This window comes from Gadus morhua, chromosome 21 (assembly GCF_902167405.1).
Source record: "Gadus morhua chromosome 21, gadMor3.0, whole genome shotgun sequence".
Taxonomy (NCBI): domain Eukaryota; kingdom Metazoa; phylum Chordata; class Actinopteri; order Gadiformes; family Gadidae; genus Gadus; species Gadus morhua.
The window spans coordinates 3212785-3240224 of record NC_044068.1 but is presented as its reverse complement, the minus strand read 5'-3'; the positions used below and the strand labels follow the sequence as shown (position 1 = coordinate 3240224).

Here is a 27440-nt window from a genome sequence, read left to right as displayed (position 1 = left end):
GAGGTTGGGGTGGGAGGTGGGGGGTGAGGGAGGTGGAGTAAAGGAGTGGAAGTCTCTGGGTCACCAAAAGTTAGTGGTGGTAGTGTTGGAGGGGGTGGTGGTGTTGGAGGGGGTGGGGGTGGTGTTGGTGGTGGTGGGGATGGTGGTGGTGGTGGTGTCGGTGGGGGTGGCGGTGGGGGCTAGACCCCCGGCCTAGGGGGCCCTGATGATGTCATCCACTCAACATCTGCCCTGTTCCACTGTGTGTGTATTCGTGTGTGGAGTCCGTCATGTTGAGGTCCACTCCCGTTAAACAGCTTGTGGGGGTTTGACGGTGACTCAGGCTGAGAGGACCGATCAGAGGGACTCCCTCCCTCCCCTTCCTGCTCCATGACTGATTATGCTTTCATTTCTCTCGGATGGTCAAAAACATTGCTATGACAACCGGGGATAAACAAAGTCTCATGGAATTCTGACTGAATGCACTGAAAGAGGAGAGTGGGGAGATATGCAGTATATATAGGTCTCCCTTACCTCAGCGATGAGACTGCCCCCTGTCCCCAGGTGGTGTACTTCCTGTCCCCAGGTGGTGTACTTCCTGTCTCCAGGTGGTGTACTTCCTGTCCCCAGGTGGTGTACTTCCTGTCCCCATGTGGTGTACTTCCTGTCCCCAGGTGGTGTACTTCCTGTCCCCAGGTGGTGTACTTCCTGTCCCCAGGTGGTGTACTGAGTGTTGGTGTACTTCCTGTCCCCAGGTGGTGTGCTGAGTGTTGGTGTACTTCCTGTCCCCAGGTGGTGTACTTCCTGTCCCCAGGTGGTTTACTGAGTGTTGGTGTACTTCCTGTCCCCAGGTGGTTTACTTCCTGTCCCCAGGTGGTGTACTGAGTGTTGGTGTACTTCCTGTCCCCAGGTGGTGTATTTCGGAGACAGCATGCGCTCCGACATGTTCCCCGCCTCCAGCTTCGGGCGCTGGGAGACGGTGATGGTGGTGGAGGAAATGGAGGGCGAGGGCGTGCCCACCAGCGCCGCCGCCAGGGCTAACCAGGCCCAGGCCCAGACCCAGGACCAGGACCAGGACCAGGACCAGGACCAGGCCCAGACCCAGGCCCAGACCCAGGCCCAGGACCAGGCCCAGGACCAGGCCCAGGACCAGACCCAGGACCAGGCCCAGGCCCAGACCCAGACCCAGGACCAGGACAAGGACCAGGACCAGGACCAGGAGACCAAGGCCAAGTTCGAGGTACTATGTTCTCTGTTCTACACTGTGTGCACAATTATTAGGCAAGTTGTATTTTTGAGGATTATTTTTATTATTGAACAACTATGGTGTTCTCCGTCAATCCAAAATGTTAATCAACCTAAACCTGAATGTTTAAGAAAGTGAAAGTGAGGATTTGTCTTTCTTAAGAGAATATTTATATCTGTGCACAATTATAAGGCAACTATTAGTGTGCGCAATTATTATGCAACTAAATGAAAAACGAAGATTTAGCATCTCACTTGTTTATTTTATTTATTTTTGTGAGAATAATAAAACTCGAAATTTATTTCCGACACGTCAAAAAAAATGATCAGTGACCAATATAGCCACCCTTCTTTTCTGTCCGTTTCTTGATCTGTTGACGATCAACTTTTTGTGCTGCAGCAACCACAGACTCCCAGACACTGTTCAGAGAGGTGTACTGTTTTCCTTCACTGTAAATCTCCCGTTTAAGCAGGGCCCACAGGTTCTCAACAGGGTTTTGGTCAGGTGAGGAAGGGGGCCATGTCATTATTCTTTCATCCTTAAGGCCTTTACAGGCTAGCCATGCAGTGGAGTACTTCGATGCATGCGATGGAGCATTGTCCTGCATAAAAATCATGGTCTTCTTGAAAGATGCAGACTTTTGCCTGTACCACTGCTTGAAGAAAGTGTCTTCTAAAAACTGGCAGTAGGTTTGGGAGTTGATTTTGAGGCCATCTTCAACCCGAAAAGGTCCAACTAGCTCATCTTTAATAATACCAGCCCATACCAGTACCCCACCTCCACCTTGCTGGCGTCTGAGTCGAAGCGGAGCTCTGTGTCCGTTACTGATCGAGCCACGGGCCCATCCATCAAGAGTCGCTCTCATCTCATCAGTCCATAAAACCTTTGAAAAATCTGCCTTCAGATATTTTTTGGCCCATTCTTGACGTTTGAACTTGTGTGTTTTGTTCAGTGGTGGTCGGGTTCCAGCCTCTTTTACCTTGGCCATGTCTCTAAGCACTGAACACCTTGTACTTCTGGGCACTCCGGGTAGGTTGCCGTTCCGGAAAATGGCAGCACTTGAGGATAATGGGTTCCTGGTAGCTTCACGTTTGTTTCTTCTCAAATCTTTGGCAGTTAATTTGCGACTTTTCTTCGAAATACGTTTCTTGCGACCCTGTTGGCTATTTGCAACGAAACGTTTGATGGTTCTGTGGTCACGCCCCAATATCTTAGCAATTTCAAGAGTGCTGCATCCCTCTGAAAGACGTTTTACAATTTTTGACTTTTCAGAGTCCGTTAAATCGCTTTTTTGGCCCATTTTGCCTGAGGAAGAGAAGCTGTCTAATAATTATGCACACCTTGATATAGAGTGTTGATCTCCTTAAGCCACACCCTCACTCATTACGCAAATACACATCACCTGGTATGCTTAAATCCAATAAGCACTAAGGTTTATACAGCTTGATGTTGGAAAATATGCATAAAAATTATGATATGGCCAAAACACTCACTGGCCTAATAATTGTGCACACGGTGTACATTCCCAGCCGGCAGCTGTTTCCGTTTAGCGTGAAGGGCTCTCCCCCGTCTCCCCCCCCCCCTCCTCCTCCCCCCTCCTCCCCCCTCCTCTGCAGCTTTCCTTTCTCTGGAAGTGTGACTAATCACCCCCAGACTCCCCCAAACCCCCCCAGACCCCATCAGACCCCCCAGACACCCTCAGACCCCCCCCCCTCCATGGGCACGAAGACATGATGCAGACCCATGATGCACCTGTGTTCGCCTGCGGACTAGATGGATGTGTTTGTGTGTTTGTGTGTTTGTTGGCTCTTCCTCCACATGGATGTGTTAGTGTGTGTTTGTTGGCTCTCTCTTAACATGGATGTGTTTGTGTGTTTGTGTGTTTGTTGGCTCTTCCTCCACATGGATGTGTTTGTGTGTTTGTTGGCTCTCCCTTAACATGGATGTGTTTGTGTGTTTGTTGGCCCTTCCTCGCCGTGGATGTGTTTTGTGTGTGTGTAAGCCCTTGACCCCGGGGGGTTGGTCCTGAGGTGGGGGGTCTACGGCCGTGTTTAACACAGCGATAGCTTCAGTCTCTGGCGGGCGTGTGGAGGCCTGCTAGGCCCTGCGTGCCGGGGCCCGACCACGCAGCCCGCGGCAACGATCATGTAACATTCCTGCACGCCAAAATCCAAAGATGTGCTCAGAAAGGGTTTGACAAAGCCCGCTAACACAGGCTCTCTCTCTCTCTCTGTCTCTCTCTCTCTCTGTCTCTCTCTCTCTCTCTCTCTCTCTCTCTCTCTCTCTCTCTCTGTCTCTGTCTCTGTCTCTGTCTCTCTCTCTCTCTCTGTCTCTGTCTCTGTCTCTGTCTCTGTCTCTCTGTCTCTGTCTCTGTCTCTGTCTCTCTCTCTCTCTCTCCCTGTCTCCGTGTCTCCCTGTCTTCCTGTCTCTGCCTCTGTCTGTTTCGCTCTCTCTCTACCCTGAAGTGGTCTCTGGTTCACTAGAAGGTTATCGATGCTCACAGGATGTTGTTCTTCAGACTGCAAAAACAAAGCTGCCGAGTCAGCGCTCCTCTGATGTTGCGACAGATGCTGAAAGAGACGCGCTGCGGAACTTTGCACGATTTGGCTTTAGCTCGAATTGAAGTCAATAAGGAAAGGAAGAATCTAGAATCGATATGTATTATATATCGATTCTATATTATAGTATAATATCGAATACATACAATTCAAGTCCAGGACGCCAGCCAATTTAATTTGGTCTGTGCCGACCAATGGGGTGAATATGAAACGAGAAAACCAATTGGAAAGTGTGAAACCAATTCGGTTTTTGCTTCTTTTTCGCTCTTTGTGTCGACAACATGACGGCCTCACGGAGCCGGTGCTCTCTGCTGCCCCCCCTGGCCAGAGGGCCGGGATGCACTGTCTCTTTAAGATGGAGGACGGTGAGTCACCGGCTGGTGGTGAGAATCCCTGGAGGGGATTGAACTGCTGCCCAATACTGGAAGACATGACAAGCTGACATGGTGTCGGCGGTCTGGACCCGAGCTTTGGGGGCTGAGGGTGTAGGGCAACTGAACACCAACCTCCAAACCAGCAGGGGGGGTAGCTGGCCAGCACTGGTCTTTTCTATTAACAAAATAGTATTTTCGCAAGATTATTTGTCTTATTTTTATTTATTTATTTTTTAAAGATAGATATCAAATATCATATTTGAATATTTGTTTTGCAAAGGCACTCGTGAATACATGTTATAAATATTATTCATGGTGTTTCAGGTGTGACACTAACTAGGCGTTGTGTACGTGAGCGATGAGCCCACGACTTCCTGTCGCCTGAAAAGGGAGGGAAGAACCTCAAGGACCGGTTGTATTCAGCGCGTGCCCTTCAAGCAAATACTAGGAAAAAATATAGATGTTTTCGCAGAAGCAAGTGTGCAAGTAGGTCTTTGAGTGTGTTCCAAATGCGAAAGCGCATTTTGAACTTTGAACTTGTGCACCTTGTTGTTTTTAGCTGTCATGTTTGACTGAGCTTTGTTGAGACGTATTCTCAGTATCTCATACTAACTACTGTACACACTTTAGAAATACAAATATTATACCAGCCTATTCACTGTGTCCGCTCCCGCGTTCACTCCTGTGTCCACTCCCGTGTTCACTCCCGCGTTCACTCCTGTATCCACTCCCGTGTTCACTCCCGTGTTCACTCCTGTGTCCACTCCTCTACCTCTTCAGGACCAGGGCATGAAGGCCCCCTCGGACTCCTCCCGGCAGTGGGGGTCCTACTTCATGGACGCCCATAAGAGCTCCGGAGAGGCAGGAGTGGAGAAGGAGGAGCAGGATCAGAAGCTGACCTGGTGCTGCCACAGCATCCATAAGTACAGCACCATGGCCATCCCCAGCGTGGAGCACATCGCCGGTGGGGCGCACACACACACACACACACACACACACACGCACGCACGCACGCGCACGCACGCGCACACACACGTGGAGCTGAGACACTGGGACTCAGAGGTGACCTTTGACCTTTTCCCCTCAGGTCTTCCCCTGGACTACAAGTTCCCTCGCTTCTCCCCCGACCGGCCCCCCACCAGCGGCTACTACCCTCGGCCCCCCGACTCCCTGCAGGGCGGACGGAGCCGGGACGCGTCATGAGGAACCACCCCACCCCAATTACCTCCACCTCCTCCACCACCACCTCCTCCATCCCCCCACCACCGACGACACTACCACCACCTCCTCCTCCTCCTCCACCACCGACGACACTACCACCACCTCCTCCTCCTCCACCACCGACGACACTACCACCACCTCCTCCTCCTCCACCTCCTCCACCTTCATCAACGTCATCACATGTGCCTCCACACCCCTCACCCCTGACCCCTCCCACCCCCAGAGCCAACATAAACACAAACACACACACACACACACACACACACACACACACACACACACACACACACACACACACACACACACACACACACACACACACACACACACACACACACACACACACTCTCTATGGTCCACTCTGCAGCAGCAGTTATTGTGCTGCAGAGGAATGTGAATGTAGTCCTCCGTGTCCTCTGAACGTCGTGGCGTAGTCTTAATGTGTACCGTACATGTGGAAATACCACTCGTCAAAATAAGTGCGTGTGAAGTAGTGAGTCAGCAGCTCAGCAGCTAGTTCTAAAAGACGCATAGCGCTCCCTAATCTTATTGTGAAGGGCACATTTATAAATACCAATGCACCAGTTATTGATCAGCAGAGCTTTTCTAGGAACATAAGAATGCTGATGCTTACCACAATAAAAGTCCTACTTCTCTTTCCTTTTTCCTTCCTGAATATGATTTATCAAACCTCGGGTAAAAAAATTATTTGTGTGCCACTCAGTGTTATTATTACACCACTTATTAGTTTAGTTTCTGTTTCATCATATATGTGTATTTTAGTAACTGGGATATAATATTAAAGTTGGATGTTTTCCTGTTGCCAGTATTTTGTGAAGTTGTTAATCGGGACATTGTTCGTAAAGAAATGAATGAGTCAAATCCTATCTCTCCCGTGCTGTGTGTGTCAAAAACCATACCAGGATCCAGAACCATGAGGTGAATATTCCTCATGCTTGATGTTCTCATCATATTTTCCGTGAAATGTGTTGGAGTGAAATGCGAGTCCTCTCCTTTCCTTCGGAGTGACGCTGCGAGATGCTATAGCTGAGTCTCGAGCGCTCGTGCGGCTGGTTTGCGTCATTTGTGCCATAATGTGTGTTTAAGGTGAGCTCCTGGTAAAGGGGGGGGGGCCGGCCAGAGTGATGCTGCTGTAGCACTCGGGTCCCCCTGAAGGGTCCCGCAGCGCGTTAGCTATACGGGGGCATCGTGTGGTCTCCAGGGGCCGGAGGAACACGGCGAGTTGTGTTGATGTTCTGGCAATAAAATATAACTGGGATTTTTGATGCAGTGTATTGTGTCTTTATTGGCTGCCGTGCAGAGTTAGCCAGAACTGCCTAACCCCCCTGTGAACCAGAAGTACTGACTAACCCCACTGTGAACCAGAAGTACTGACTAACCCCACTGTGAACCAGAAGTACTGACTAACCCCACTGTGGACCAGAAGTACTGCCTAACCCTACTGTGTGTGAACCACAAGCAAGATGGTTGGTAGAGTCGACTCTACTGTGTGTGTGTGTGTGTGTGTGTGTGTGTGTGTGTGTGTGTGTGTGTGTGTGTGTGTGTGTGTGTGTGTGTGTGTGTGTGTGTGTGTGTGTGTGTGTGTGTGTGTGTGTGTTTGGTGATGGTGTGTGGGGCCCTTCTGTGTTTGCGTCCGTGTGTATTTGTGTGACGCTGTGTCGGGTCTACTGTGTGTGTGTGTGTGTGTGTGTGTGTGTGTGTGTGTGTGTGTGTGTGTGTGTAAGAGACGGTGTGTGGGTCAGGGAGGGGGACCGCCTACCTGGGGTCTGGCTGGAGAACCATTTAATTCATTAGTTCTCCTTTAAGCCCCGCCCCCGCCCCTCCTCGTGACGCGCTGTCCGATGCCAGATTCCTCCTCGCGCCGCCGTGGAACTTTGCGCCCCTCAAAGTTTCCGTTATCGAATATCGTTGCGGACTCTACTTTAATCCGAAGAATGAGCCCGAAACCCCGCGGAGGACGAGGTGATGCTCCTCCACCTTCCGACCGGTAAGAACTCCTGATCCTCGTTCCTTAGTTCAGATGAGTTAATATCGACTAACTTGCCATCATCTTACCCTCTTAAGGTTAATATCGACTAACACGCAGAGAGCTGACCTGGGATCATCTAACACTCTTACAGTTAATATCGACTAACACAAAGAGCGATGACCAAGGATCACTAACCGTTTTAAGGTTAATATCGACAATCACGCAGAGAGATAACCTGGAATCATCTAACCCTCTTAAGTACTCAGGTCTTAACTTTGTTAAGAAATAACTTGTAAGATGTGAAGACAGCTTCTGGTTGGAGGAGGTACCGGTGGTTTGGACCCACTGCGGGTTAATTATACTGGTTTCTTACTGGTTTCTGTGTCGCGCGGTCAAAGCCTGCAATTAAGGTCAGCCTCTGCGACACGGCGGCCAGTCAGCCCATCACTCTCTAGTACTGGGATAAGAACATGTACTGGGATCACTCTGTAGTAGCCTACTGGGATTAGGACATGTACTGGGATCAATCTCTAGTAGTGGGATTAAGGCATGTACTGGGATCACTCTCTAGGACATGTAGGCTACTGGGATTAGAACATAAATCTATAGGACACGTACTGGGATCACTTTCTTGGACACCTACTGGGATTAGGACATGTACTGGGATTACTCTGTTGGACATGTACTGGGATTAGGACCTGTACTTGGGAGAGACAGGGCCTGCTGAGTAGGGGAAGGGTGGAACCAGTAGAGATTCAACTCATTATCATGTAAACCAGTAGGAAGTCAACTCATTATCATGTGAACCAGTAGAGGCAATCAACTCATTATCATGTTAAGCAGTAGGAAGTCAACTCATTATCATGTGAACCAGAAGGAAATCAACTCACGGAGGAGAAGGTTTAGATTTATTTAAAGGTGCACTTCCTAATATTTAAAACTTCTAAAATGTGCTAAAAAGGTTTTGCATACTTCCTCTTCAGCCTCATTAACGACATCAGCCCATCCTACCACAATGTTTGTATTAAGGCCTTTAGTTTGTTTATATCGGCCCGTGGATATGCCCCGCCCTCTTTTCCGTTGACAGGCATCAGAGCGAATCAAATCCCGAGGAATAGGTTTCATGCATTTGATTTTTCTAGATGGTGCATAGGTCACTAAATAAGGTATAGAACGATCTAGTTTGATACTGATTTGTTGCCTTTATCCTTTTGGATGCATGCGTTCGATTTAATAAATGTTGGTTCTATTTCTGGGTGTGATATGTGTTATCTATATGTATAGATATATGTTATGTAGATCTAGGCCTACATAAGAGCTGATAGGAAATGAGACTGTCTTTGTTTAGCTTCTGGTTTGTCATGCACATTTATGAAGCGATTAGCTTCATGTAGTACAGTATTCATCAGAGCAGTCCTGGTCGACACACTGTCGCATCCGCCAATAAACTGAAACACTTCATCAACTTTTCATTATAATATCGTGATTGACAACCTCTCAGGACTTCTGGAAATCTTTCAGGTCATCAATGTCGTCATAGTTTACATTGAAACAATGCTGACTATTCCACAAGATCAGTGTAGGTTAGCTTCTTTGCTAGCGGTAGCTGTTACTGTATACCTAATCTACGGAAGCAGACGTCGGGGGCATAGTCTACACAAAGGCTTATTTCATTGGGAAGGGTTTCTAAAGAAATAAGCTGCACTTCTCATCCCTAAAGCCCAAAGCACACTCATGTAGCATGGCTGCATTCATTAGCCGGTTTTTGGTGTGTTTGTATTTTGGAATGCCAAAATGCCAAAATTATCAGTAGCCTGATAACACTCGTGGTGGGCTACCTGGGACTCCCCACATCCACTCCTCTGGTTCCTTCTGTGCATTGGTTTGTGTCCCATACTTATGGATTCATAAGTATGGGATTTATCAGAAATCAGATTGCAAGCCAAGAGAAACAACATCGGAATTTTCTGTTAAAAACAAACATTTCCAGGCCTTCATATTTCGATATTTTACACAGCCGTATTGTACAGCTGTTTCAAACTAAATGTTTTTCAGGAAGGCCAGTGTGGTATGTGTTGTGTGTGACATCACTTTACATTACTGCCGGTCGTGCTTTCAGGAAATCTGTCCAAATCTCTCATTAACCCCTTCACTCCAACAAGCTACTCCAACGTGTGTGTGTGTGTGTGTGTGTGTGTGTGAAGAGCCACGTGATAAATACACTCCATTGAAGTTCCATCGTAAGAGCAGATGTTTGTACCTTCAATGAGGTTTGCATGTTTGTACCAATACACACGCGTGTTTGATAGCCTATCATTTCAATAGACACAATAGGACCCATGTACAATTTCTGTGCATTCTCAGGCCATCTAACAGCAACCCATCATACTTTTCTTTTGAAAGGCAGTAGAAACGTCCAGTCAAATGGCAGACTCCCCTAACCCTTACTTCCTGTTTAACTTGACGACACACACAGAAAACAAGATAGCCTACTACTGAGGTCTGTCTGGACCTCCGGCGACCTGTCTACCGACTCCAGATGAGTCTCCTATCGCAGTTCAAATAAAAACTTAAACTGTTCGACCGTTCTGCCACATAGGTGGGAGCAGTCTGCTGCAGATCACCTTTTTCCCCATTTTGTTTCACACATAATCAACTCATTAACGAACGTAGTGTTCAGCTTCTAGCCATGTTGGAGTAATAGACCAGCAATGAATTATGACGTTTGATGACGTCGTGAATTATCATGTTTTTTCTGCATATTTTGTATGAATGCAGATATCGTTTGAAACATCATTTAACGTCACTCATTTGCATCCGCCTAACTTGTTTTTTTAAGATAGCGGTGAAAGAAAGACAGACCTTAAACCTGTCCTCAATATTTATACACACTATATCATATCTGGACGACAGCAGACAGTAGCATCCCCTCCGATGAGTAGATATTAGAGACATTCATATCGATATGGACACTGTCATCATTTAACACAACCCTGACGTAGGGGTGTATCGGTAGAAATCGCCCCTCCTGATTGGTCTTTGGAGTCGCTTTCTACCCAATGACGGGCCGAGCCTGAAGCAGGGCGCCATATGATCAGCAACACATCTGGCTCTTGTTATCCCAGGAATGCCGGGGTTTGGGAAGAAAAAACGAAAGCCAAAGGAAAACAGACCCTTCTGGAGGGTTAGGTTAGTGTTAGTTTAGAGGGTGAGAGGGTTAGGGTTAGTTTAGAGGGTTAGGTTAGGGTGAGAGGGTCAGGTTTGAGGGTTAGGTGAAGGATAGGGTTAGGTGAAGGTTAGGGCTAGGTTAGGGTTAGGTTAGGGTGAGAAGGTCAGGTTTGAGGATTAGGTTAGGGTTAGATGAAGGTTAGGTTCAGTGGCGGTTATAGAAATCTTTTACTAGGGGGGCCAAGGAGGGTTCAGTGTTTAACAAGAAGGGCACAAAAAAAAGGCAAATTATATTTAAAGGTTATAAACTTTGCGTTACTTTAAAATCATCCAACATTTAATTGGTTCAAGAGTTTCAACAGTCTGTATTTTTCTGTTGAACTATCTTAAATTGATGGAGCTTATGGCCTAAATCATCAAAATCATGTTAACATTTGTTTTGTACAACCGTGCAAGAGATGTAGGGCCATAAATAATTAAAAATTAAAAATACATTACAGGGTACAAAAACAATGAAGTGCAAAACTATGTGCCATTTTCCATTTATTCTTATCAGTTTCAGAGAAACTGTGTTCCAAAAGAGGCTGAGCTTACAGGAAGGGTTATAGAAACCCTTCCTGTATATAACAAACCCTTCCCGGAAGGGTTATAGAAACCTTTCCTGTAAGGCCTAAAATATGTTTTTGTTTGGTTCCGGTTTCCGACCGACCCTGTCAATTTATGTGCGACCCAAATTATTTTATGAGCTATATTTAAAAAAAAAAAAGATTATTATTTTTTTAATGCAAACTATAATTACGTTTTGGTACAGCACCTCTTCATTCTGTACAAGGATGAGCGAATTTTCTCGTTTTTAAATGAAAACAACCTACCTATCATTCGCTGCCGCTGGAAAAAAATTAAATAAAAAAATAGAATAAATTCCCTACCTACCATGACCTCAACTGACAACCAAACTTTTTTTTTTTTAGGCCTAAGCAGGGAAGAAAACTTCCCTGTTCTTTCCTCATTTCAGGGTAGCTGCTATTAGAAGAAAAAAACTACTTAACACGGGCAGATAGCCTGCTACTCTTTACTCAAATGTATTTGTTATCCCAATGAAGCAGCCGAAACGGATGAAAATACGTGGTTAACGTCACAACATTGTGTAGCCTAGACCCAACTAGGATACTGACATTTGGATACCTGCTTCTGCTTCGATGAGTTTGCTTAGATATGATTACGTTTCTAAATATATCGAGGCCAGAGATTTAGAAACGTTATTTCATTATCAGTGTCGGGAACTACCGTAACACGGTTATGTGCAAGAACAATTAGTCACTGACAAACTGAACTTGTTTTGCTGACCTTCGACTCTTGCAACAGCAGAAATCGTGGCTCCGTTCCATAAAATCTTTGATTTATTTGGTCAGCACGGGGGAGGGGGGCTACTTGGGGGAGGCGGGGGGGGGGACATGTCTACAGGGGTTAGGTTAGGTTAGGATGAGAGTGTTGGGGCTAGCTGGTTAAGTTACGGTTAGAGGGTTAGGGTGAGTGGGTTAGGGGGAGAGTCTTAGGGTAAGAGGGTGAGAGGGTTAGGCTATGGTGAGAGGGTTATGGGGTGAGAGGGTTAGGTTAGGGTGAGAGGGTTAGGTTCGAGTGAGGGGGTTAGGTTAGGGTGAGGGGGTTAGGTTAGGGTGAGGGGGTTATGTTCGAGTGAGGGGGTTAGGTTTGGGTGAGGGGGTTAGGTTAGGGTGAGAGGGTTAGGTTACAGTTAGGTGGTTGGTGGATCAATCCCTAACCCACCCTTCTTCTTCTGCATCTTCTCCTTTCCAGCTGAGGACCCCCACCCCCCGGCAATGCCACGGCCGTCTCTCTGATGGGACGATGGGACCCTGCACCCGCGGGCAGTGTTGGGAAAGTTCACTTTCTACGTGAACTAGTTCAAATCTTCAGTTCACAAATTTTAAAATGAACTGGTAATGAACTCATAATTCAAAATTTTGAGCTAAATTCACAGTTCCAAAAAATGAACTAGTTCATAGTTCTTTTTTTCAATATGTTGCTGTGAGCTATTATTTTTATCCGGTATTTTGAACATTGAGCCCCCTTTCTGGTTTGTCTAGAATGAAATAGAGTGGTTGAATCAAGTATCGTAGCGAAATACAGTTTCTATCGTGTTTTATTGCACATTTAGCGCATTTTGAAAATCCAATTAATTTCTGTTGGAAGACTCATTGCTCGTTGGCTGGAAACGGAAAGGGGGGGTGTTCACGTTTGGTTGTAGTCTTTTCGCTCGGTTCTAGCCCTACTGTTGAGACGGAGAAGCGAGCGAAAAGACTACAACCAAACGTAAACAGCCCCCCTTTCCGTTTACGGCCAACAAGCAATGATTCTAGGAGGTATACTAGTCCGCTGAGCTATGAGCCACGTGAGCTAACGTTATGGATTGTACATATTTATAATTCGAAATTCGTCTCAGCCTTTATACCGCAGATACTCTAGGGTCTATATCATATAACCACGTTGTCTGATTACAGATAAACCCATGTTTCACAATTGACCAGCTCTCGTTTTGAAGAATAATCACTGCGCCATTCGTTTCAATCGGAATCGCGACGGTTTATACTTTCAACATAAAGTGTACATATTTATAACTTGAAATTCGTCCCAGCCTTTTTACCACAGATACTAGGGTCTATAGCATATAACCGCGTTTTCTGATTGCAGTTTAATGTAACAGTAAGCTGACAACACCGCAACTGCAAAAGAACTACACGGAGATAACCATGGCAACCGGTCAAACAAACGTTATTTTTTGCGATCATTCTGCGCGCGCATCCGCCGTGTTGATAAACAAATAACCTCCCTCATTGAACGACGTTAAACCGAGTCAGCGGGCCGGACCACAGAAACCACAATGAACGAGTTCACAGTGACGTCCATCAGGCAGTAATACAGTACGTCCAGTTCACGTTCGTCCCAAAATATGAACGAGTTCATGAACTATCGTTCGATGAACGCGTTCAGGCACACCACTGCGCGCGGGGCCCCCACGGTGTTCTTGTTAAGCCTGCTGTGGCCCCTGCTTCCCCCCGCGGCGGCGGCGGAGGAGGTGGACCCCAGCGGCGGCGTCCCCTTCATGGGGGGGAACTACGAGGGCCACCCCATGCTGTACTTCGACCGGGCCGACGTGGAGGAGCTCCAGGCCCGGGCGTCCGGGACCCACCGGGACCTGGCCCGGAGGATCCGCGAGGCCGGGGAGGCCATGCTGGAGCACCCCGAGGAATACCTGCCCCCCTGGAGCCCGGCGAGGTTCAGCGCCCGCTGGAACGAGGTGTACGGGAACAACCTGGGGGCGCTGTCCATGTTCTGCCTGCTGTACCCGCACCGCGCCGGAGCCCTGGACCTGGCCCGCGACTACATGGAGAGGATGGCCGCTCAGCCTAGTTGGTACTTTTTCTGCTTCTGCTTCGTTCTCTACCCCTTCACTGTCTGTGTATGATCAACACAAGGAAGGAGAGTGGCGAAGACCCCCCCCTCCCCCCCGGTCCAAGGCACCGGGGTCCAGCCCCGGACGTACGCAAGCCCGCCTGTGGTTCCCGACCTCGTCCTGCTCTTTAATGGATCTCGATCCCATCTGAGTCCCTCTGGAATCGAAGCGTTGTAGCGATCACCATCTCCCAGGCCTCGGCAGTCCACTTCCTGAAGTCGTCTTCATCGACGACGGCAATATTCGGAGGAGGCTGTTCACTGCTGTCCTAGGCCGTCAGGAACTGGTCCGGAACTGAACTGACAGTAGCAAATAATCCTGTTTATAGAACTAACATAGAACCCATCTAACCCCCCCGTAGCATAGAATAGTGGCAAATAACTAGCAAAGAACCAGACCCGGACCGTAGGATAGAACTAGCGTAGTACCCTAGTCAAGCAGCGGGTAGCATTAAGTACGAATGACACTGTTAAACTCCATCGTTGCCATGGCAGCTATCGGACAAAGGGGATAATGTACAGCTTGTTTTTCGGTTGAAATCACAGAAAGGTATCTGGAGAATTGACCTCTGAGGCAGTGGGCCCCTCTGCTGGCTCACCGGCCAATCAGAACGTAGCCCAGGGTTCACCTCCATCGCTGTCTGGGGCCCACAAGGAGCCGGCTGCAGGAAATGTGTTCAGCAGCTGTAGGAGTCCTGCAGCAAAGCCCCGGTTGGGATGGAACGAGATGCTCAGGTTTGAGGTCTGAGGCCCGCTACCTCAGTGGGGCGGTGGAGGTTCAGGCGTAGAGATGTCTAGATGTTTAAGCAGCCATGTGGTATTGTTAAGCTGAGGGTTTGGAGGTTGAGGTCAGTGTACAGGTCTGGGTTTGGGCCAAAGACGCATTTGTTAGATTTCAAGGCTCTTTTTCTGTATTGCCTCACGGTTTGAAGAATTGCATTAATCTTCCTCTTCAGGCATTGAAGGGTAAACCTCCTGCCTTTCTGGGACGATAATCCCTCTGGAGTGATTCTAACTTTCTAATGCTGGCTTTCAATACATTTCCCTCCCATGGAATGCCTTCAGCCTCTGATAATAGAAGGCTGCTGCTGCATTGCTGATCACTCCCACTGTTGGCTGGCAATGACTCGTGGATCTACTTGGCGACGGGAGAATCTAGATAGCGTAGTGAACATGGCGGCGTGTAGCAAAATAAACACCACTGAACCACAGGTTTTGTTTGAAGAGTTGTATTCGTAGCTCTGTGATTTGAGGCTGCTAGTGTTAGGCGTTAGGCTAAGGGTTGCACCACGATGTATTTGCAGGTATCAGACCACCCTGACGTAGGAGGAGCAGATGGCAGCAGAGTCTTGTGTACACACACTGGAGTGAAGTGCTCTGTGTGCTTTGGCAGAGTTCAGGACACGTACCGGTGATGACTTGCGTCAAGTGCTCCTGTTGGGGCTGAGACGCTGCGGAGCACGGAGATAAGGCTCAATAACCCGGCTGGAGGTCTGGATTCCTTCTGCGGGATGGAACAGGACTTACAGGAGCAGTGGTAGAGGTTCACCTTCCCTGGTCTGTGGTTCACTATTCGGTCACTAAAAGACCCTTTTATCCAAAGCCACTTAACGTTTCTCTCTTTTAGATATGTGATCGCTGTAAAGTATGGACATGGATTAAATATGTACTTGATTATAAACCATGCAATTCTAGATATTTTCATAGGTGCCATGATGATTGCTAACTCGAATGAATGAGAGGAAACCAACCCCCCCCCCCCCCCCAGGAGTAGATTCCTGGGGGTGCAGTATAAGCCCATGTTGAAAGGGGAGCCTTCAGCCCCTCTGATACATGCGGACGTTCCCGGGAGACGGACGCAGGGCGGATGTGCCGATGCCCAAGGCCTGTCTTTGATATTCACTGGGAGGGGAAGGGGAACGCGCTGGTGTCCTGACGGTCGCGTCTAAAACGGACAAAGCCGTGCTCTGCTGCGTCTTGGTGTTGTGTGCTTTTACCAGACCTCCAACCGTGGTTTAAGAAACATCTGAATTCAATCCCCTTTTATGTTTGTCTATATTTAATTAAGATACTTCCAAGAAAACACCTTTTCTTTATTTACCACAGAAACCATTTGGTGCTTTACAAAAGAGAAGAGTCAGCTGTTTGTAACTTTTAAAAGACGTTTAGTTTCATCTCCATGCTCACCAGGCAGATTTACAGCCTTCTAAAACGCTACCTACCTAGTGTTTTTACAATTCAAAAGAGAACACGTATATTAAAACTCTAATTACAAGGTTTGGCGGAGGAAATTAAACTTTTTACGCGTTTCCTGATTGCTGATGGCAAATTAAAACAAAGCTTTTTGCATCACATGTGTTGGAAACTCAGCCTCCCAGTTTGCTTCAGTGGAGCAAATATTTTTGTTGGAATTATTCTGTGTCGATTTAAGTTTCATCTGGCTAATTCTAATGGTCAATGAATTATATTGGGACAGCTCAAGAGAAAGAACACGTTGTCTACTCAAGGGTTGTTGAGTAGACTAGAGCAGGATGCCTCCTAACCCCTACCTGCTCCTTAATGTCCTCAGTCTACCTGTAGGCCTCCTAGAAACAGACCCCTTAGCCCCTTCCCTTCTAGCAGGTCCCATGTTCCCTGCCTGGGTCAAAGAGCTTCCTCTCCTCTCCTCTCCTCTCTCTCCTCCTCCTCTTTTCTATTCTCTTCTCTCCTCTCCTCTTGTCTCCTCTCCTCTCTTCTCTTCTCTCCTCTCCTCTTTGGCTCCTCTGCTCTCTTCTCCCCCTTCCTTCAACTAAATGAGGACAAAACAGAGATAATTGTATTTGGTTCTAAAACGGAAAGGCTTAAAGTAACCCAACACCTTCACTCTCTGTCCCTGAAAACCTAAATCAAAGCCAGAAATCTAGGGGTTGTCATGGATTCAGATTTACATTTCGACAGTCACATCAAATCAGTTACAAATTCGGCATATTATCACCTTAGAAATGTAGCAAGACTTAGAGGGCTCATGTCCACCGAAGACTTACAAAAACTTGTACATGCCTTTATCACTAGTAAGCTTGATTACTGCAATGGTCTCCTTACAGGTCTCCCAAAACAAACTCTGAGGAAGCTTCAGCTTGTTCAGAATGCTGCTGCTAGAGTTCTAACAAAGACCAAAAAATTTGATCATATTACACCAATTCTGAAATCGTTACATTGGCTTCCTGTAGGTCAGAGAATTGATTTTAAAATCATGTTGCTAACCTATAAATCCCTACATGGTTTAGGCCCAAAATATTTAACTGATATGCTTCCACTACATCAGCCTTCTAGACCACTAAGAAGCTCTGAGACCAATCTGTTAATTATCCCCAGAGTAAACACGAAACATGGGAAAGCAGGATTTAGTTACTATGCAACAAATAGCTGGAATAAACTCCCAGAGGATTTAAGACTTGCCCCAACTCTGAGCACCTTTAAAACAAGACTGAAGACTTTTATGTATGCTATAGCTTTCTGCTAAATCTTAAATACATTGCACTTTCTAAAAATAACTTTGCCTATATTTTCTATTTTAATACTAAAATGCCTTTTTAACTTTCTATTTTACCCATTTCTTTGCATATGTTTTTGTTTTACTTATCTATTATTTTATTTAATTGTATGACAATGTTTATATGTGAAGCACTTTGAGTCTGCCTTGTGTATGAAAAGTGCTATATAAATAAAGTTGCCTTGCCTTGCCTTCCTCTCGTCTCCTCTCCTCTGCTCTACTCTTGTCTCCTCTCCTCTCCTTCCTCTCCTTCCTCTGCTTTCCTCTCCTCTTGTCTCATCTCGTCTCCTCACTTCTCATCTCATCTCCTCTCCCCTTGTCTCCTCCAGGCTCCTCTTCTCATCTCCTCTCCCCTTGTCTCCTCCAGGCTGGTGAAGGACGCTCCCTGGGACGAGGTCCCGGTCGCCCACTCCCTGACGGGCTTCGCCACGGCATATGACTTCCTGTTTGAGTTCCTGAGCCAGGCTCAGCAGGAGCGCTTCCTGCAGGTGATCGGCAACGCCACGCGCCTGATGTACGAGAAGTCGTACGTGCGCGGCTGGGGCTTCCAGTACCTCCACAACCACCAGCCAACCAACTGTGTGGCGCTGCTGACGGGAAGCCTGGTGTACATGACCCAAGGTAAGAAGACCTCCTGCTAACCTTGACCTAACCCGTCCAACCTGTGCATGACCCAAGGTAAGAAGACCTCCTGCTAACCTTAGCCTAACCCCTCCAACCTGTGCATGACCCAAGCTACAGACACCTCCTGCTAACCTTAACCTAACCCCTCCGATCTGTATCCCCACCGGTCTGCTGACACCACCTGCTGTTTAACCTTGCCAACCCCATTCCACTGGGCTGGTAAACAATTCTTAAGCGAATAGGCAGACACAATGATGACCTAAAGTTGGATTTCACCCAATGCTCCAAAACATTATTTCATGAAATATCAAAATAATGTCACACTAAAACTATTCCAATGGAAAAATGAACTTCCTAATAATCTGGTCGTATTCCAGCTCTTCCAGACTATAAATTCATTATTCATAAACGGCTCAGCTTTGTCTCCATCCCCTCCTGGTCAAATGTTCCCACGGCGACGGGAGGCGAGTGTTTCCTCTCTTGGAAGGAAATGTTATCCGCCTGAAACCTCCGTTCAGTCACCCGCCCAGGACCTCCCCCCCCCCCCCCCCCCCCCCCCCCCCCATTCCACCATCCTCTCCCGTTTATCAAAGCCTCGCATCAGATTGAGCTGCAGACCGCAGGTCATACCCTGCTCCTTGAAAAACGTTCAGCTGTCCTTCGTTATGTTGGTGTGTTGGAAAGAAAGAATACAAACCTCTAAAGGCACTGCGAGAGAAAGATAGCTGGTCGTACTTAAGGACAGATGGTCTAACTTAAAGATGGTCTTACCTTAAGATACATAGTCTTACTTAGAGATGGTCTTAATTAAAGATAGATAGTCTTACTTAGAGATGGTCTTAATTAAAGATAGACGTTCTTACTTAAAGATAGATTGTCTTACTTAAAGATGGTCTTACCTTCCGATAGGTGGTCTTACGTAAAGATGGTTTTATTTAAAGATTGTCTAACTTAAAGAAAGATTGTCTTAGTTAAAGATGGATCGTCTAAGTTAAAGATGGATGGTCTTAGTTAAAGATAGATGGTCTTAATTAAAGATGAATGGTCTTATTAAAGATGGTTTTAATAAAAGATAGCTGGTCTAAGTTAAAGACAGATTATGTTTGTGTGTTTGGCAGAGAGAGGCGGTAGGGCCGTTGTGAAAGGTCTGGCCTCTACTGGAGTACGATAGGATGAGGGATTAGATTCCTGGTACAAAGAGGCGGTCTTTAGGGCTTCTGTCTGGGCGCTGGGCTGAAGGCTCCTCCGGGCTTTTCCTTCTCTCTGTGGACGACAAGGAAAGAAAGAATGTCAGCAACAAAGAAAGAATACAGGTTTAAACGCACTGAAAGGTCTATTCAGGAAGTCAGTTGGGTTTTAAACATTATTTTCTTTCTTTTCATGCATGGAAAAGGTTTTCTACGTCGACCAGTTCCCGGCAGGGCCTGGGGGAGAAGGGTTTCTCTCAGCCAGCACTTGTTGTTCTCTGGGGAGTCATCGAATTGGCTCCCAGTAAAATTTTTGAGGAGTAGACGCTGGAATTATTGGATGGTGTCTCTGTTTTTTTTTGGGTTGTGAAATTATCTTAGAAGTCTGGGAACGCGTCTTCCCTTCCCTCTGCCTGAACCCTGAAGGGCTCCTGGCTCCTTCTCACCCGTCCCCGGTTTCACTCCCGGCCGTCCACCCTTAACACGCCGCCCCGTCGCCGTGGTAACCAAGACGGAGGTGTCCTTTATCGGCCTGCGGGTCAATGTCCTCAAGCTCAGCAGCCCCGCAACTTCTGAGGTCTAACGGACCCGGTCTCTCTGTGGGACCCGGTCTCTCTGTGGGACCCGGTCTCTCTGTGGGACCCGGTCTCTCTGTGGGACCCGGTCTCTGCAGGACCCGGTCTCTCTGTGGGACCCGGTCTCTGTGGGACCCGGTCTCTATAGGACCCGGTCTCTGTAGGACCCGGTCTCTCTGTGGGACCCGGTCTCTCTATAGGACCCGGTCTCTCTATAGGACCCGGTCTCTCTATAGGACCCGGTCTCTCTGTGGGACCCGGTCTCTCTATAGGACCCGGTCTCTCTGTAGGACCCGGTCTCTGTAGGACCCGGTCTCTATAGGACCCGGTATCTGTAGGACCCGGTCTCTCTGTGGGACCCGGTCTCTCTAGGACCCGGTCTCGCTGTGGGACCCGGTCTCTCTGTGGGACCCGGTCTCTCTGTGGGACCCGGTCTCTCTATAGGACCCGGTCTCTCTATGGGACCCGGTCTCTCTGTGGGACCCGGTCTCTCTGTGGGACCCGGTCTCTCTGTGGGACCCGGTCTCTCTATGGGACCCGGTCTCTCTATAGGACCCGGTCTCTGTGGGACCCGGCCTCTGTAGGACCCGGTCTCTCTGTGGGACCCGGTCTCTCTATAGGACCCGGTCTCTCTATAGGACCCGGTCTCTATAGGACCCGGTCTCTATAGGACCCGGTCTCTCTATAGGACCCGGTCTCTCTGTGACCCGGTCTCTCTGTGGGACCCGTTCTCTCTGTGGGACCCGGTCTCTCTATAGGACCCGGTCTCTCTATAGGACCCGGTCTCTCTATAGGACCCGGTCTCTCTATAGGACCCGGTCTCTCTGTGACCCGGTCTCTCAATGGGACCCGGTCTCTCTATGGGACCCGGTCTCTCTGTGGGACCCGGTCTCTCTGTGGGACCCGGTATCTCTGTGGGACCCGGTCTCTCTGTGGGACCCGGTCTCTCTATAGGACCCGGTCTCTCTATAGGACCCGGTCTCTCTATAGGACCCGGTCTCTCTATAGGACCCGGTCTCTCTGTGACCCGGTCTCTCTATGGGACCCGGTCTCTCTGTGGGACCCGGTCTCTCTGTAGGACCCGGTCTCTCTATAGGACCCGGTCTCTCTATAGGACCCGGTCTCTCTGTAGGACCCGGTCTCTCTATAGGACCCGGTCTCTCTATAGGACCCGGTCTCTCTATAGGACCCGGTCTCTCTATAGGACCCGGTCTCTCTGTGACCCGGTCTCTCTATGGGACCCGGTGTCTCTGTGGGACCCGGTCTCTCTATAGGACCCGGTCTCTCTGTAGGACCCGGTCTCTCTATAGGACCCGGTCTCTCTATAGGACCCGGTCTCTTTGTTGGACCCGGTCTCACCCTGGACACACGGGGAGGTTCGGGGACAGACGGGGTTCAGAGGGTAGACGGGAGCATTCCGATGCAGGTGTCTGCACGTCTGGGCTCCCAGACAGATGTTTAATCGGACTGGTTACCCATAATCCACCTGGGGACGGCTGGCCTCTCGTTGGCTACCATTTTGATATTTTAGGGAAAGCTGAAACATTGATCATTGATGATTGTTGATCATTGATCATGGTTAAAATATTTGAGTCATTTGTGCAAGTGAGAAATAATTATATTTATTCCTTGTTTATTATTGAAATGAGTTATTTTCAAGTATTTCCGTTTGCCTGCTTAAGCACTGAGCCAACCTCGTTCCACTCATCGGCTTACCTCTCTGGCGGAGCGGTCAGGTTTAGTTTCTACTAGGGGTAGGGTTAGCTAACTGGCTCTCAGTTCCAACTGAAGCCATGTGCTTGTTTGGTCCGTGATCATCTAGAACCCTGACAATTTGTGATTGGATTGATTGACTGAGCTACTATCTGCTAGCCGCAAGGCTAAATTGCCACATACCAGGCAACCCACGTTACGTAGCAATGTAGTTATATTAGCATTAGCACTGTGTTTTTCTACTGCGTGTGTGTGTGTGTGTGTGTGTGTGTGTGTGTGTGTGTGTGTGTGTGTGTGTGTGTGTGTGTGTGTGTGTGTGTGTGTGTGTGTGTGTGTGTGTGTGTGTGTGTGTGTGTGGAATAGCATTTCTAAAGCCTAGTTTCGACTTCATTTCTTTGGATGTTTACAAAGGACAGTCTTACTTAAAGATCAACGGGCCAACTTGAAGATAGACGTTCCAACTTAAAGATAGACGGTCTAACTTAAAGATAGACAGTCCAACTTAAAGATAGGTGGTCACATAGTACTGCTAGTTCTGACCGTCTCCTAGGTAAAGCAGGCGGGGCGGGGTCTGTTAGACCGGCTGTCTGGGTTAAATGGGAGTTTGTGTTTGGTGGCAATAGCTTCTGAGTGCTGTCCCCCCCCCGGCCCCCCAGGTGAAACAGACCCAGTAACACTGCCGCCATGTAAACCCATAGACGGTGGAAACCACTACCACCACTTCTCAAAGACCTGCGGCTGTGTGCATTCATTATGTGGTCCCAGTTCCCATAGTAAACTGTGTGTGTGTGTGTGTGTGTGTGTGTGTGTGTGTGTGTGTGTGTGTGTGTGTGTGTGTGTGTGTGTGTGTGTGTGTGTGTGTGTGTGTGTGTGTGTGTGTGTGTGTGTGTGACAGAGAGAGGGCTCTGTCCCCTAGCATCATATTTTCCTAGCGGTCTGAGCCCCTCTGTAGTATTCGGAGAGAAAGGCCTTTTCACTAGCTCTCTTTCTTTAGACGTGTTTCTTTAGACATGCTTGTTTTTATTACAGCTATGAACTGTTAATATGAACATTTGAAAGCGATATTAAAGGAAAAGCGTTGCTGTATTTCGATAATGAACAGAAGTCCTAAACGACACGGGAGACGTAGCTCATGCTAGCCGGACAGCTAGCGGTTTCTGCTCTTGAGCCTGCGGTCTCGTACAGGTTACATCACGCTCAACAACATCCCTTCTGACTAGCAACTAATCATTCCAATGTGTTATTTATCTATCACTCTGTCAGCTTCTGATCTGGATGGGTTTGCTCTCTGGAGTGTAAGCAGGTTTTGTTTTGTTCCTTGTTGCTGTAAACGTCTGCTTTGATAGTCTTCCTCCTGTAATGCGCTTTGGATTACAGTCTGTTTACTGACTCCACGGGAATGTGATGTCAATACACCAGGGCTGCATGTACCCGTGAGAAGCTACAGGTCTCTAACCCTCCCCCTCCTCCCTGCTCCCCCCTCCTCCTCCTCCTCCTCCTCCCTGCTCCCCCCTCCTCCTCCTCCTCCTCCCCCTCCCCCTCCCCCTCCTCTCTGCTCCCCCTCCTCCTCCTCCCTCTCCCCCTCCTCCTCCCCCCTCCTCTCTGCTCCGCCCCCCCCCCCCCTCCCCCTCCTCCTCCTCCTCCCCCAGGCTACCTCCAGGAGGCGTACGTGTGGGCGAAGCAGGCACTGTCTGTGATGGAGAAGTCCATGGTGCTCCTGCAGGAGGTGACGGACGGCTCGGTGTACGAGGGCGTGGCGTACGGCAGCTACACCACGCGCTCCCTCTTCCAGTACATCCACCTGGTCCAGAGGCACTTCTCCATCGGACACTTCCAACACCCATGGCTGCTGCAGCACTACGCCTTCATGTACCGCACCATCCTGCCCGGTAGGCTGCTGCTCCTCCTCCTCCTCCTCTTCATGTACCGCAGCATCCTGCCTGGTAGGCTGCTCCTCCTCCTCCTCCTCCTCCTGTACTGCACCGTCCTGCCTGGTAGGCTGCTCCTCCTCCTCCTCCTCCTCCTCCTCCTCCTCCTCCTCCTCCTCCTCCTCCTCCTCCTCCTCCTCCTCTTCATGTACCGCACCATCCTGCCTGGTACGCCTCCTCCTCTTCCTCCTCATGGTAGCGGGGGAGGAGGAGGAGGAAGAGCAGGAGGAGGTGCAGGTGAGGCCCTTCACAGCCTGTCTCTCTTAGCAGCCTGTCTCTCTGGTAGCAGCCTGTCTCTCTTAGCAGCCTGTCTCTCCGGTAGCAGCCTGTCTCTCTTAGCAGCCTGTCTCCAGTGCGTTCCTAACGTGACCCTCGCTGTCTCCTCAGGCTTCCAGAGGACGGTGGCCATCGCCGACTCCAACTACAACTGGTTCTACGGCCCCGAGAGCCAGCTGGTCTTCCTGGACCGCTTCGTGATGCGCAACGGCAGCGGCAACTGGCTGGCGGAGCAGATCAACCAGAACCGGGTGACGGAGGGACCCGGGGTGAGGGGGAAAGGCCAGCGCTGGTGCACCCTGCACACAGAGTTCATCTGGTGAGAGAGAGACCCTTCAGACACTGTAGACCCTGTAGATCAGGGGTCTCAAACTCACCTTACCTGGGCGTCGCTGGAGGTAGAGTCTGGGTCAGGCCGGGCCGTATCAAGTATTCAACAAAAATAAAGAAGCACAACTGATCCAATCTAAGTTGATGCTTGGGCTATAATTAGATCACGTTGGCTATGTAATCGCTGACAGCGGGGGACATTTCATAGCGGTTGGTGGAAACCGGGATATTTTAGCGTCCTTTGGCTTTTGTCGGGCCTCAGGACACGGAACTCAAAATTGGGACATCTGGTCCCCCAATCACAAGCGATAAAAAAGCGTGGCAAGCCGTGTGTTTGATAACAACACACTAACACTAAACTTTGGTGTCAAGTAGGGGGCCACAAAATATCGTCCCGCGGGCCTCAATTAGCCCCCGGGCCGCGAGTTTGAGACCCCTGCTGTAGACCCTGTAGACCAGGTCCTCTGGGGAGAGAGAGACCCTTCAGACTCAGGTCCTCTGGGGAGGGGGCATGGGGGGGGATACTGAGAGAGGGGTAGATTGAAGTATAAATAAAAAGATACCTTTTTCTTATCTAGTTAAAACTATTTCTTTGTTTCTTTATTGATTGACTTAGATAATAAAGTGACCTGGGTCCTGGTGTTTCCACCATACAGATGTTGTCTATCATAATGTACTGATGGTCCTCTCTGTCCCTGGCCACCTGCAGGTACGACCCCAGCCTGACGGCCACGCCCCCCCCCGACTTCGGCACGCCCCAGCTGCACCACTTCCTGGACTGGGGCGTGGTCACCTACGGCAGCGCCCTCACCGCCGACACCAACCACTCCTTCCTGTCCTTCAAGGCGGGCAAACTGGGCGGCCGCGCCATCTTCGACATCGTCCACCAGAACAAGTACCGCGAGTGGGTGAAGGGCTGGAGGAACTTCAACGCGGGCCACGAGCACCCCGACCAGAACACCTTCACCTTCGCGCCCAACGGCGTGCCCTTCATCACCGAGGCGCTGTACGGGCCCAAGTACACCCTGCTGAACAACGCGGTGCTGTTCGGCCCCGTGGCGCCCGCCGCCGGGGGCTGCTTCGGGCCCTGGGCCGGCCAGGTCACGGAGGCCTGCGACTCCAAGTGGCTGCGCTACAAGGAGGGTCCGGCGGCGGACGCTCAGGCCAGCGTGGAGGCGGCAATGCAGCGGCAGGGCCTGGTGTTCGTCCGCGGGGAGGCCCGGTCCACCTACAGCCCCGAGCTGAAGCTCCGCAGCTTCCAGAGGAACCTGCTGCTGCTGCACCCCCAGCTGCTGGTGGTGGTGGACCACGTGGAGCTGGAGCCCGACAGCCCCACGCGCGCCATGAGCGCCTTCTTCCACAACACGGACGCGCCCTTCCGGGCGGCCGAGGTGGACGGCGTGCACGGGGCCTGCATCAGGCACGGCCAGGACTCCTACAAGATGTTCTGGATGGACGACACGGGCTTCAGCGACAAGGGGCAGCTGGGGTACTGGGGCTACCCCAGGGGGTACCCCTACAACGGCTCCAACTACGTGAACGTGACCATGCCGCTGAGGTACCCTCGCACCCGGGTGGCCTACGTCTTCTTCGGCCCGGGCGTGGTCGTGAGGAGCTTCAGTCTGCGCGGGGACGCGGAGCGCGTGGACCTGTACCTGTCCACGCAGGACCACAGCTACACGGTGTACCTGCTGACCGCCGCGGCCCCGAGCAAGCCGCTGTTTGCCATGGTGCTTGTCGACCAGAAGAAGGTGGTGTTCGAGAAGACGCCGTCGGCGCCGCCCACGCCGCTGGCGGAGGTGGAGGAGTACGTCAACGTGGTGGAGGACAACCTCCAGCACGCCATGCCCGTCTTCCAGCAGATGGAGAGGCACATCCTGGGCCGGGTGCTGAACACCGCCAGCTTCCGCAAGACGGCCGAGCGCCTGCTGCAGTTCTCTGACAAGAAGCGGACGGAGGAGGTCATCGAGAAGATGTTCAGCATGTCCAAGAAGCAGGGAAAGGGCAAGGGCGGCAAGAAGGTCAACATGGCCGACGAGCTCTCCGAGAGCCTGCCCGACCTCTTCGCTCAGGTGGAGCTGAGCGAGAAGAAGGAGCGGCAGAAGAGCCCGCGGCGCGTCTCCGAGGATGCCGAGGAGGGCGACGGAGACTCGCGGGCCTTCATCGAGTACGCCGACAGCCGCAAGAACCGGAAGGACGCCTCCGTGAAGGGCCGCAAGTTCAAGGAGGTCCAGGTGGCGCCCACGGCGGCGGGGGCGGGGGGCGGCGGCCCGCCCGCCGCGAACGCCTACATCAGACTGTTCCTGTTGGGGAACATCAGCACCTTCTTCCTGCTGCTGGGCGCCATGCTGTTCAGGCTGCCCAAGCCGCGCAGCCGACGCCTCCAGAAGGGCTTCTACGGCCTGCTGCTGGCGGACAGCGCGGTGCTGCTGTACCTCTACTCCTCCTGCTCCCGCGCGCAGTGCTGATGTCATCGGTGTGCGACGCGGGCCATCCCGGGGGGAGGTCACGAATCCCAGAAGGGATGTTGAGACGCGTGCGCTGCACCAGGAGGGGCTGTGTTTGTTACAACAGTCTGGTCCCCAGAGCTCTGGATGTCTTTAGGTCAGGATGGGGCGGGGAAAAAAAGGCCCCGGGATGAGGGTGTCAGGCCGGACCCTGGACCAGCGCACCCCTCCCAGTGTCGTTACCAGGGGAACCAGAACGGGATGCTGAGGAGTGATCCACAAGGTGACCCGGTCACCTGGTGAAACGCGGGGGGACCTTAAGCAGCCGTGACAACCGATTCAAATCCGACACTGTACCGACCTCACCAGGGAGTTTCCCCCCCAGTTGGGTCAATCCGCTGTCAGGCTGACCAGCCCCCGTTCAGTTTGACCATTCAGCCTTTCCACTTATCCTGTGACTGACTGGGAGGTTCTTACTGGGAGGTTCTTGATACTCAGGCACATCAAATGAAGGGCCAGCTGAGGTGTCTTGCTCAAGGGCAGTCCTGATGCCTCCTCCAGGCCCTCCTCTGTCCTCCAGTACACTGATGCCTCCTCCAGGCCCTCCTCTGTCCTCCAGTACACTGATGCCTCCTCCAGGCCCCTGATGTCTTGTCCAGGCCCCTGATGCTGTCTCATCCTCCTGTACTTGAGATGCAACATATCTAGGTTATTCCTTCGAACACGTAAACATGTGTATATATATACGGAAAAAACATGATCTATTTTTGTGATGTTGTTTTTGTGTATTGGGTATTAAAATGATTACATGCTTATGAGTT

At 50.0% G+C, this 27440-nt stretch overlaps 2 protein-coding genes across 4 annotated transcripts in view; both read left to right on the top strand.

The window, feature by feature from the left end:
- Positions 1-6662, top strand: part of nt5dc1 (5'-nucleotidase domain containing 1) — a 41753-nt gene extending 35091 nt beyond the window's left edge. Inside the window, exons 10-12 of the mRNA XM_030345495.1 lie at positions 890-1219; positions 4938-5121; positions 5245-6662. Coding sequence (XP_030201355.1) covers positions 890-1219; positions 4938-5121; positions 5245-5360 — 630 coding nt within the window. The 3' untranslated portion in view covers positions 5361-6662. The remainder of the gene's footprint in view (positions 1-889; positions 1220-4937; positions 5122-5244) is intronic.
- A 566-nt stretch (positions 6663-7228) lies between these two features.
- dse (dermatan sulfate epimerase) lies at positions 7229-27437 on the top strand. 3 transcript variants are annotated; one of them, XM_030345487.1, is made up of 6 exons: positions 7229-7386; positions 12352-12494; positions 17907-18160; positions 23288-23527; positions 23954-24161; positions 24882-27437. In XM_030345487.1, the coding sequence occupies exons 2-6, from the start codon at positions 12487-12489 to the stop codon at positions 26638-26640; spliced, it is 2469 nt and encodes an 822-aa protein (XP_030201347.1). In that variant the 5' UTR covers positions 7229-7386; positions 12352-12486; the 3' UTR covers positions 26641-27437. The 3 variants fall into 3 exon arrangements, with proteins under 3 accessions (XP_030201347.1, XP_030201346.1, XP_030201348.1); XM_030345486.1 differs by lacking the exons at positions 7229-7386; positions 12352-12494 and adding an exon at positions 13254-13968; XM_030345488.1 differs by lacking the exons at positions 7229-7386; positions 12352-12494 and adding an exon at positions 13825-13964.
- The last annotated feature ends 3 nt before the right edge of the window (positions 27438-27440 follow it).

Excerpts from the sequence above, each read along its gene's own strand:
- dse (XM_030345486.1), top strand. The coding sequence starts at position 13,505 with ATGAACGAGTTCATGAACTATCGTTCGATGAACGCGTTCAGGCACACC. Across the intron at positions 18,161-23,287 it reads CCTGGTGTACATGACCCAAG|GCTACCTCCAGGAGGCGTAC; the intron begins GTAAGAAGACCT and ends CTCCTCCCCCAG. Across the intron at positions 24,162-24,881 it reads CTGCACACAGAGTTCATCTG|GTACGACCCCAGCCTGACGG; the intron begins GTGAGAGAGAGA and ends GGCCACCTGCAG.